Here is a 12,180-nt window from a genome sequence, read left to right on the forward strand (position 1 = left end):
ATAACAATTATTGTAATTGTAAATTTCTAAAGTTAAATACTTCTAGTTGCATTTAAATCATTTCAATTCTAAATTTATACTTTGGAAGTCGACGTCATATTAACATGTCATACGTCGGTAATACCGCGATGTAGACACAAAAATAAATTAACGCTATAAACAGCAAGCTCGTCGTTTTGGCTCTTCCAAAGTCCTGCTGTTGGGTACACTGGTCAGCCCCAATCCCTCCAGTTGATGAACTACTAAAGTTAAACGTCAATACCTTTTTACTTTACTTGTGTCTCTTTATTTTATGTCTCTATTATTGTTCCCACCATTTTTCTCTTACATGACATAATTTTACTTAAGAATTTAAAATATTATACTATACTAATATGGAAATTTATTTAATATCTTTTTTAGCTATTTACTACATAGGAAATAAAATAGAAGGCGTTAAATAGTAATACCGCCAATAAATTTATATTTTCGGAATGGAGTAACAAATCAAAAAAAATATTACTCCAATTCGCTTAGGTAAACCGTTTGTTTATACTTCATGTCGTAATAAAGACAAGTAAACTAATTCTCAACATAATACCATACGAATAATTTAATTAGTCATACCAATGATGGTTCAACATAATAACTACATAAATAAAAATTAATTTAGTAATTACGTTTGAAATAAAACTATTATATTGGTAACAAATAACATGCAGACAATGAGCTCATTTCAACACATTTATTTTTGTAAAGAGGTTTTAACAACACATTAATCATTTTACAAAAATTTAGTCATTTTTGTTTGAACTAGTGGTATATTGTAGCCAATTGAAGTTTGCACTCGATAGATCATTGTTACCTTTAACAAGTTTTTTTCGTAAATTTACAAAATAATTCACATCTTAAAAATGTTAAAGGATAGAAGAAAAAGGCAACACTCAATCTTAGTAAATTACTTTAAAATTTAGCTACCACTGTATAAATGTATATATATATATATATTTTTTAAATTAAACAAATTGCAAAATAATAAATGTGCATTCTTATACAATTACAATGGCTGCTTATACATAAAATGAAAACTTGTATCAATGGTTTAATAATTTAATTTTTACCACATACATTGTATAAAAATTTTCAAAATGGAACACTTATATATCAATATTTTTGTTAAAATCAAATCTAAGTGAATTGTCAGGCCGCGTCGTAATGAAAAAAACTTTACGAGACAGATAGAACATGGAAAAGCGAGGAAAAATAAATTGCTCATTGAATGTTTAATTTAAATAATAAATTATAAGTACAATTACAAGATTTGAAAAAAATGTGTTTAAGTATAGATCAAATCTAGATAATCCAGATAGGAAATGTGTTACTAACTAGATCACAGTGAAATGACCTATATTTAATAAGTATAAATAAAAATTATTCAATGAGTAATGGATAGGTTTCCGAAACCAGAATATGAAATAAGCTAAAATCAAAGTAGAAACTAACTATATTAAATGATATTTTAATAACATTTCATCAAATAAATTACATAATAATTTAACATTAACTTGATTGTATACAATATTATTTAATAAATATGATTTTAGTCAATTGTTCAAGAGAAACTGGTTTCGAAACTATTGTATAGTGGATGGTGTCTCGCATTGAATTCTGGCAAAAAAATTTTACAAATAAAATATCCAAAAGACATTAATTGCCAAACAAAAAAATTGTTCTTAATACAGTTTATACCAGTATTCAATGTTTGAAAAAAGTGTGAACTTTGAAATGAAATATTTTCAAATGTGTTTATATATATGATATATATATAATTTTCTTTTTATTGTAATAATTCTATATAATAATAGTTATAAACATTCAATAATAATTAATAGACTAATAAAGAAAAAAATGTGTTTATTTATTCATATTCAAAGTTTTCTTGTTTTTTTTAAAGAACTGGTATAAAAAAAAAAAAAGAAAAGAAAGGATAAACAAAGAGCGTGTTGTGAGAGCGCAGTAGTGGGGATGGTGGAAGATGAAGGGGCGCAGATTCTCGCAGAAGTGTGTAAATATTTGTTTTGCTTTATTAAAAATTATTATAGTTTTTTTTTTATTTTGTTTTTAATGTTTTTAGTAAAAAGAGTTAGTTGTCTCCAGTTGCTTCCTGGGGCTCATCGTTGTCTTGTGTGTCGGACGTCCATAACGTCAAATTATCACGCAATAATTGCATGATGAGCGTTGAATCCTTGTAGCTGTCTTCATTTAATGTATCCAGCTCGGCTATTGCATCATCGAATGCCTACAAATATGACACATTACTTAACAATTTCATAATTTAAACAAATTAAAATTTCTTTAGTTACACAAAACAAATGTAAATTTAAAAGCCTTAATAATAATTGTTAAAAAAAATTAGTCTATGAATTATTTCTATTTTTGTGTACACACAAACATTACTTCTAAATTGAACTAATATGAAAACAACCATAAATTTATGAAATTTGAACTAGTACAATCAGACTCGGAGTAAGATAACTAAAAATAATGCATATAATAATCTGCCCAGTAGTAATAATAAAGTTTATAATTAGAGAAGCGTATCAAATCAAACATGTTAAAAGAATATATTTAATCATTGGTCAATTGATTTTTTGTCAGTGAAATGAAATTACAAAATATAGCTCAAGAATTTTATTAAATAGCACTTTACACATTCAAAAATTGTTGAGGCGTATGGGAAATCAGGGTACCTGTTTTGCCAAATGGCAAGCACGAGCTGGGGAATTAATGATTTCATAATAAAAAACAGAAAAATTCAATGCCAATCCAAGTCTTATGGGATGAGTAGGCTGCATTTTAGACTTAGCTATATCAAATGCTTCCTGATATGCTTTTTGAGAATCATCCACCACCCCTAAATACCAATAAAAAAAAAAAAAAAAAAAGATTATAAACTGTGTTATAAATACCTGTTTTGCCAATTGGCAAGCTTTGTCTGGTGAATTTAAAATCTCATAGAAAAATACTGAGAAATTTAACGCCAAACCCAACCGGATTGGATGTGTTGGTTGCATTTTTGCTTTACTGATCTCAAATGCATCCTGGTATGCCAATTGAGAGTCCTCAACCACAGCTATTTTATGACAAACAATTATTTTATTATATTAATAGTTAATGCTCAACAAATTTAGTATCATTAGTAAATGCGAGAATAAAATTAGCTTAACTTGTAAATGTACATCTTTATTTTAATTAACACAAATATATCTAAATAAGACATTACTATTAAAATTCATATAAAATAGTAACTAGATAAGAGTCATTCACATTTTTATTTATCATGTTATTAAAAAATCATCAGGCAAAAATTAGTTCCTCAAAAATATTCAGAAGAACGAAAGTTAATATTTGAACATCATATGATATTACTACAAATATACAAGTTAGTAAATTATCAATAAGTTAATACTTTTCGTTTTAAAAACCATTAAATTTGAAAGTCTCATGCAATGTTAAATTCCAATTAAATACTCATAATAATCAAATAGAATCTCAACTCTAAAATATTGAAGTGAGTTAACCAAAATTTACTAAATAAAGAGGCACTGCTACTTATAAATAACATATATAAAAAAATTTAACAAAAAATTATTTGTAAAATCTCAAACAAACATCATCAGTGAAAAAAAACATTCTTCAATTTCAATCAGTAGAACGAAAGTTATTTAACTAACATCATGTGACATTAAGATTTATCAAATAAATACAAGGCGTGTTTTTAAAGTAAGTACTGTTTTTAAATAAAAATAAAATAAGTAAAATTTTTTTTATTTATATGAAAACTCATGTTTTATTGCCTGTAATAGTATGGCTTCAAAAACTATCGCCCTCATTTCTGTAACACACAAAAATACTCAATGCAATGACCAAATATTTGGTCTTGTGCACCTCCATCAACATTTTTGGAAACCCAGTAAGCGAGCACACAACTATCCATAATTTAATCAATTGACCACAATTTTATAGAGAAGACTTCTTGAATCTGCAAGAAATTCTTGAGACAAAGATGAAGCATGAATCGTCTGTTTTCTTTCACTTTTTAGAACAAGTTTTGAATTAGAATTAACACAATTGAATGCCTACATAATGGCATCAACGGCTTCCCAACAGATCTAGTTATACAGCGAGCCTGCTCCAAACATTAACCACAGCGCTGTAACCGTGATATTTAAAAACGGTACCTTACTTTAAAAGGACGCTGCCTATGTATATGTATTTATATATACACGTAATTAGATGAAATTTAATTAACATAGTAGTGCCTCAAAGTAATAAAAAATAGCAATTCGTTAAATAACTGTCCTATAAAATAACTAGTCAATCCAGAAATTTTGGTTAATAATTACTTAAATTGTAATATTGTATCCATTCATTATCAAATAAATATAAGTATAATTAAACAAATATAACTTATTATGAACTTAATGAAATCAGTATGATTTATTCCTCACTTATATCAGAAGAACGAAAGTTTGTTGAATTTACATCATTTAACAATAAAATTTAATATTAAAATTGCTTATTTTGGTAAAAAAAAATAGACATTTATAAAACAAAATTAAATGAATAATTCTTAAATTTACTATTCTTAATTAATAAGTACAAAAAAAATGGTTATCCAATATATTTTACCATTTCTAGTTTCTCCAGTTGCTACTTCTGCGAGATACCTGTAATAATCACCCTTCATTTTAAGGTAAAAGACTTTGCTCTCAGCATTACTTGCTTTAGGGATAAGGTATTTGTCCAACAGATTCTGAAATAGTAATATAACTGTCACTAAGTAGCAAGTGTCTACTGTTCATATTAATTTATATACTTTTTTAAATTTATGTTTTACTTAAAAAGTAAAGAAAAATTAATTTTAAGAAATAAAGTTATTTTTATATTTTAATTGTACACAAGTGTTGATTTAACTTACCAGTACATCATAGCAGATGTCTCGAAGTTCTTTTTCAACCTTCTCCCGATATTCTCTAGCCATTTGTTGTTTTTTCTCAGAACCCTCGGTCTTCTGTTCAATTGAAGATATTACTCGCCATGATGATCTACGAGCACCAACAACATTTTTATAAGCTACTGATAATAAGTTTCGCTCTTCATTGGAGAGTTCAACACCAGTTTCAGTAACAGATTTCATTGAGCTGGCCATATCGTCGTAGCGTTCCGCCTGTTCGGCCAGCTTGGCTCTCTGAACCGAGTCCTCTTTATCTCCAGACATTTGTTAATGAACTTGACCAACTGACTTAATTAACCTAAAATAAAATAAAATAAAAATTATTAAAAATAATACAATACGACTACCTTAAATCTCATTTTAAACAAAATTTTCTCCTAAAAATTTGATTATTTCTTTGAACAAATATAATGGAAACTATGATTAACCGTCATTCATTTATCGATAGGTCTAAAATTCATGACTCTATACTGATTAGGACATGTCTTTACACTTTGATGATAGATAAACTAATGATGGTTACTTGAAGTTCCACTAAAATGATAACTTTAAAGTATCAAATATTTTGATATTTCAACCAAGGTTTTAATTTAATTTCGTTTATATGCACCATTTTGATCATTGGATATAGATACAAACAGTATTATTTTACAACATAAAGTAACTACTCGGTAATTGATTTTATTTCAGTAATTTATAACATTTTTATTACTAATAATTTGTAACAACTCATACTTGTTTTTCTTATACATAATTTAGGTATTAATCTAATAATAATCAATCGTCAATACTAAATTATTATGCGATGATTAATGTGCACTAAAAGTGTTACAGTCTATTGCGACTGCAACGTATATTATAACGAAGTATTATGTTTTATGACGATTGCTACAAAATTGCACCAAGAATAACATGATTCATCGATCATGATTTTAGCATGTAGAAATGTGCTTTAAGCGAGCAAACGCATTCCCGCGTGACGCACAACATAAGTAGTGCGTTATCAATTTCATTATTACTACCACGTCTCAGGCGAAAGAATAGGAGGGCCGATCAGATCAATTATTCATTTGCGACCCACGGTGCACACGCAGAACGTGATATGCGGCTGCAAAATGGTATTTCTCTAAAATCACTACAGCATGACATGAATTACATATCTACGTATTTCATTGTATGCAAGGAATCAATGATAACGATACTCCACCTGCGATATTTTCGAACGCGTGACAAAACAGTGGAATTCCATCATTTGAAATTAAGAGGAGTGTTTCCTTCAAAACACCATACGGCACACTAGATATCTGGCAAAAGATATTTTCGTTAGTGAGGGCCATCATAGATAAAGTATCAAAAGGGTTTTGTAGATATTAAACCCAACTAAAAACCACAGGGCCTAGTGCGCAGCACTTAAACTATACACAGGCAAGCGGCAACCGGGTAATTTAAAAATAGAATAGTTCTACTGCCGGCATACTCACCTATAATGGATGCGTGCGGACTGGTGGAAATACGCTTCAAAAATGTACAGTAGCCACGATTGCTTAAACGCACTATCGTCGGCGTTGATGCGCACAGAATAAAAAAAACACGCAAATAGAAGATATCGGCGAAATATTTAAAAACAATTATTATTATTTCTGTACAATTAAATAGATAAATATAATTTATGTGATAATATAAGTGTACGGTGTGCGCGAGGCGGTGTCGGTACGTTTCGTGGCCGAACGAGATTGAAAACGAGACGGACTATAATGATAATAGGGTGGCGTGGTGACGACGGGCTGTGGAGTAGAGGACTGGCGGTGACGGCGGCGGGCGCAGCTAAAACGCGGACGCTGCGTCCTATCCCCACTAGCTACTACGCAATAAGGCTGTCTATCGTATGCAACACAATCGATTGTTTCTGACACGCGTTCGATTTCATTTGAATTTGTAAAGCGCGCAATTCTACTACACGCCACTGCCTATGATAATAACGAACCGACATATAAAATTTGACCTTCCCGTTCGGACAACAAAAATACACACGCCCTGATTTACAATAACCACTATGTCAATCAAGCAAAGCCTAAAAAAGGGGTATCTGGACACGAGAAATCGTCTTCATAATTCATAAATACAAATCGAAAAAAACGTATTTCAAAAGGTTATTTAGGTTATTAAGATACGCAATAATGAGCGATTTAATAACAAGTTTGCGAACGTAGGACTGAGGTCAGGGTTTTTGGTGATACAATAATTCGAAATTTCCTTTAATAGGCATTTGAAGACTAAACACGTAATTTCATAATTAGTCTCGGTCATATTAAATAAAGTGAAATCTGAATGGACAATAATTGAAACGCTAATACGCTTTCATGAGCGACAAAAAATTGTTTTGAAAAAATAATACATTTTTGCGAGTGCCTAGCACGAGATCGAGTATGAAATTACTATCGATAGCGAGAGCATCACGAGACGTGATAGCTGCACAACACCCGAACACTGTACACCGCCGGGTGGATGACGCATGCGTAGTGTCGAGTGTATGAGCAAAACGGTCCGCGTTCGATCGATAGGTATGCGCGACGAACGTCGGCCCCCGGACATCACCGCCATAACACCAACATCCAAAGGAACGTGACAGGCACGCGCGCGAGGGTGGGCAGACGGACGTATACGTCGCGCGCGCGCGCCGAATGGCTCACCACCGTAACCGCCGCTGAGATATGGCAACAGCGGTTTTGTGTTCGTCATGGATTAACGTTGGCTGCTGCTGTTGCCGGACGTTAAATGGTCAGCCATCGTCAGAGACAAGAGAGTAACTGCTGTGCACACGAATGTGTATATATAAATCAACAACGGTCGTCTGGCGATAGGATCAAAAAACGTCCCAGCTAACATTTGTCACTCATAAAAAAATTTGCCTCGTAGCTAGGAGCGGGCGTGGTCAACAACTTAAGACACAAAATATTTACCCCCTTCATTACTACGATTAAAGAGAAAAACATATTTCTTTAATACTCTCCCTCATCAGGATATTAATAATTCCAAAAAAAATATTTTTCAGAAGATTTAAGATAACTGTACTAAAATAAACCAACATTAATAATTAATATCATAATAAAGAATTTATCATAAAATAGTACTAGAATGGAAATCTGTGACTACCTACTCTGGTTATATTATTATAAAATACAAGGCCAATTCCTTATTATGGTCATGTAAGAGAACTGGAGAATTTTTGGAGTGCCATTCCATATTTGCATTTGAAATTATCAACATTTTTCAATGAAAATGTTATCAATGTACAGATATAGTGGAAAAACTTTTTTTAATTTTAGATTTATATAAAAAACTACACAAAAAATTTTTTTTTTAACTCAGATGTTTTATACATATAAAATTATTACTCGAGCTTAAATGGTCAACAAATTTATAACAAATCGTCAGAGCTTGAAATCAATTAAAATCATATTTTTTCATCAAGAAGTGATTACTAACATTTTTTTGTTTTAGAAGTAATAACAATAATCTGTTACCAATAATTGAATATATATTTTTTTAATTATTTACATGTACTCAACAAACACATTAGAGAATTTGTCTTTAATGTCTCTCAGTAAAAAAAATGATCACACTGTTAAAATACAATTTCTTTTTTTTTAGGGGAGCAGAAAAATATTTTTTTAAGTATACCTCCTCAGCAAAGACTAACTGTACTACTGCAGTTATTACTACAGAAGTAATTTTATGTCAATCCCCAATGAAAAAAAAAATAATTAAAAGTTAAAGATACACTAGAAAAGTGTCTATTGAACAATATTCCTGATTTTTTTTTTGTGAAAATAACTATTTTTAAATTTTATATTATTACTAACCGATTTATACCAATTACCAATAGCCAAAAATCATAACTGGTTTGTAGTGGCTAAGGTTTATTTTCTTAATTTAAAAAAAAAAACAGTAATTGGCACATTTTGCAAAACCTATATTTATACTGGATTTAAGTAAAAATTCGATTTTGCAGAGACCAATTAACTCTTTTTTTTTTTTTTAATGTTTTTAAAGCCCTGAAAAATATATTCTCAGGCTACATTTTCTAAGCACTTTTTTCAATCATCATTTAACAAATGTTTATGTAAAAATAGCTTAAACTATATCATTAAATGAAACAAGGCTGTATTTATTGATATTAAAAGTATTAAAAAATATTAATATAACCAACAAAATAAATGATCTAAATTATCCTTAAGAATCTTAGTTAACATAAAAAAAGAGCAATTAAAAAATTATTTCCCAATGAAATTTTGTTGAAACTCTTCTCTAAAATTAAAATAATAATAAATATAGGTATTGTAATAATATCTAACAAACAATCAGTTTTGGAATTATTCTAAAATTCCAATATTAATTGTTTGATAATTTAAAAAAATACCATTTAACTGTTTAATTATTGAATTAATATGAAAATAAACTATTCCAACAATTGAAATTTAGGTATCATTTAAATTGAAGAAATAATTTTTTTTCAAATACTACTATTTTAGGAGAGAAGAAAATTAATTTAACTATTTGGAATAGAATTGAACCTAGATACTTCATCAGAATCATTTTATTTCCAAAAATAATATAGGTAATTTGGTTATAATTGAAAAACTTTACTGGAAATTATATTTTTGTTGAAATATAGCACAAAAATGGTTCTAATTAATAATTAATAAAATATTAATTCAGCACAAAAAACTCAAAAAATTTGTTTGATTATTGATAAACACAGAAAGATAATTTCTAAACAAATTGATAATATTTAATTGTCATGTAACAATACAGTATTTTAAGTTATTTTGTATAATATCTTACACTAATAAAATTTAGAACTTGAAAATTGTTAACTTGAGTTAATAAAACAAAAATAATCAATATTTTTTTATCTTATTAACCATAATAAATCTGTTTTTATCAATAATTTGATTATTTATAGATAACACTGAATGTATTCATAGAATTGTTAAGGTTTAAAATAGAAAAACTAGTGTTTAATTTCTTCACTTAAAATTTTTTTAATATTTTTATTAACGATCTATAATATTTTTTTGTATTAAATAAAATGATAACAAAAGACAAACCCTTTGAATTAAACTCAACACAATTTTTTTTTAATTTTTTCCAAAGTCATAATTTGAAGACAATTTTTTTTATTAATTTCCTAATGGTTTAATTAATAAATCATTAAATTTTACATTTACTATGATAAAAATTTTAAAAGAATGTCAATGAAGTACAACATTTTGCTATCTAATACTTTAATAATAAATGATAACCCGCTAACAAATGTTTATTTAGCAAAAACATGTCTATGATATATTTAATCTTATCTCGATGATTATTTTTCAGGTCCATACATTTTACTAGCATTTGGCACTTATCAAAAAAAGTACTTGAATCAAGAACTGTAGTTATGATTAATAGTCTAAAATTAAGCAATTTAGGTAAAATAATAATAATTGTTAAATCAACTCAAACACCTAATTTTATTTATGTATTATAGATTTCTCATAATACTGTATTTATGAATTTTATGTTACTTAGGCATTAATAATTTGTATAGTAATCAGGTTGAAATAATAGACTTAAAAAGTTTTAAAATTAATAAAATCTAATTAATTTAAATACTTGTAATATTTATTTAATTGTAAAACCATTTTTTCACAAGATAATTGGGACAGAGAATACATTGTTAAAAGAATACTTAAAATGACATTGTCATTAGATCAAATATTGATTTTGTTTAATTTTATAATGTTATAATAGTTATATTTCTATAAAAATGTTTTCGTGTAATTTATCAACACCATAACTTTAAATTTCATCACTTTTACAAGAAATTACATTGACCTCAAGGCAACTCAGTATTATTAATATCTATTACTCAAAGGTAAAATGTTTTAGACATATGGATATTTTTAATTGTATTAAAATATTTTGTTCATTACTATAACACTTTAAATTTTACATACATATTGTTAAATAAGTCTTTAAAATTTACAAATTATAAGAAGTAGTAAAACTATACACACCAGATAATTTTAAATCGAAAGACTAAAAATTATTTCATAAATTTAACATTAGAATCTAATATTATTTGAACACAAATTAGAAAAAAATTACGTCTTATCTTTGAACGTGAGGAAACACCACGAGGCTATTATACTTAATACAATAGACTGACAATAAAATAAGTTTTTGACCTAAGATATGAAAATTAAGTTCAAAAATCGAAATGTTATATTTCATTTAAAAGCTACACGTGCGAGTCACGATAATAATTAACTTTTTTAAAACATACCTGTGCGACAAATGTTAGCCAAAGGCGTACCTACGGATGGCGTCCGGTAATAGTCTCTAATATAGTATATGAATCCAACAATACCGTTAATTTACGGCGTAAGATTCACCATAAATCCCAACAGCATGTAATTTTATCCTTTTAACTTCTAATGTGAAATAAGACAGCAACAATCATGAAACAATTGAAAAGAAAAAATTAAAATTATTGTGTCTTAGAAGACGATGAGTACACTAAAACTAAAATTAAGTACAATTACAAAAGCTGAATAAAAAATTTAATAGGTAGTAAAAATAATCATTCCAACCTACTGCAAAAATGTAATGATTGACCGGAAACGTGATGCGTTTAAGTTGAAAACTATTCACTCGGCAGCCATGTTTGATACGGTTATACTGCTATGGTATCGTCGGCAGTGTTGCGCACGCGAGGGCAGCACTTGTCCGGCCGGCGATGAGTCACGCAATCGTTTCTTTCATACCGGGAGTAGTATTTTGCTGTTGCCATCCTTATTCAATGTTACCAACTTTACTATCATTTAAATTACGTATTTATGATTCACCGATATGTAGTCCCATTACAAAATAGATAATATTTTATCTATTTTGTGGTACAACTGTCGTATATTAGCAAAAGAGTATTATATTTAAAGTAGTTATCAAATAATTAATTTGTTACCGTCTAAAATTTTAAAGTACCTCACAATTGTAATAATTTAAGATATTGGAGGTGTGTTGGTGAAACAAGGGTTTGGAATATTCATTTAATTAATAATAATAATAGAGTTAGTTATAATGAATCACTTTGTATGTTAATTTAAGTATGAAAATAATATATATATTTAATTTCAAAT

At 28.2% G+C, this 12,180-nt stretch overlaps 1 protein-coding gene across 4 annotated transcripts; it reads right to left on the minus strand.

The window, feature by feature from the left end:
- Window positions 1–1,465: 1,465 nt before the first annotated feature.
- On the minus strand, window positions 1,466–11,806 carry LOC126896198 (14-3-3 protein zeta). Of its 4 annotated transcripts, none has more exons than XM_050668775.1 (6): window positions 11,639–11,806; window positions 11,328–11,475; window positions 4,961–5,294; window positions 4,672–4,795; window positions 2,730–2,893; window positions 1,466–2,278 (listed from the first exon to the last, which is right to left on the minus strand). In XM_050668775.1, the coding sequence occupies exons 3-6, from the start codon at window positions 5,258–5,260 to the stop codon at window positions 2,123–2,125; spliced, it is 744 nt and encodes a 247-aa protein (XP_050524732.1). In that variant the 5' UTR covers window positions 5,261–5,294; window positions 11,328–11,475; window positions 11,639–11,806; the 3' UTR covers window positions 1,466–2,122. The 4 variants fall into 4 exon arrangements, with proteins under 4 accessions (XP_050524732.1, XP_050524730.1, XP_050524731.1 ...); XM_050668773.1 differs by lacking the exon at window positions 2,730–2,893 and adding an exon at window positions 2,949–3,112 and having other exon boundaries at window positions 11,639–11,805; XM_050668774.1 differs by lacking the exon at window positions 2,730–2,893 and adding an exon at window positions 2,949–3,112 and having other exon boundaries at window positions 11,635–11,798.
- Window positions 11,807–12,180: the final 374 nt, after the last annotated feature.

The sequence above is a fragment of the Daktulosphaira vitifoliae genome, unplaced genomic scaffold (genome assembly GCF_025091365.1).
Source record: "Daktulosphaira vitifoliae isolate Bord-2020 unplaced genomic scaffold, ASM2509136v1 Scaffold_1, whole genome shotgun sequence".
Classification (NCBI taxonomy): Eukaryota; Metazoa; Arthropoda; class Insecta; order Hemiptera; family Phylloxeridae; genus Daktulosphaira; species Daktulosphaira vitifoliae.

Excerpts from the sequence above, each read along its gene's own strand:
- LOC126896198 (XM_050668775.1), bottom strand. The coding sequence starts at position 5,260 with ATGTCTGGAGATAAAGAGGACTCGGTTCAGAGAGCCAAGCTGGCCGAA. Across the intron at positions 2,894-4,671 it reads AACTGGAGAAACTAGAAATG|GGGTGGTGGATGATTCTCAA; the intron begins GTAAAATATATT and ends ATTGGTATTTAG. Across the intron at positions 2,279-2,729 it reads CTTGCCATTTGGCAAAACAG|GCATTCGATGATGCAATAGC; the intron begins GTACCCTGATTT and ends TCATATTTGTAG.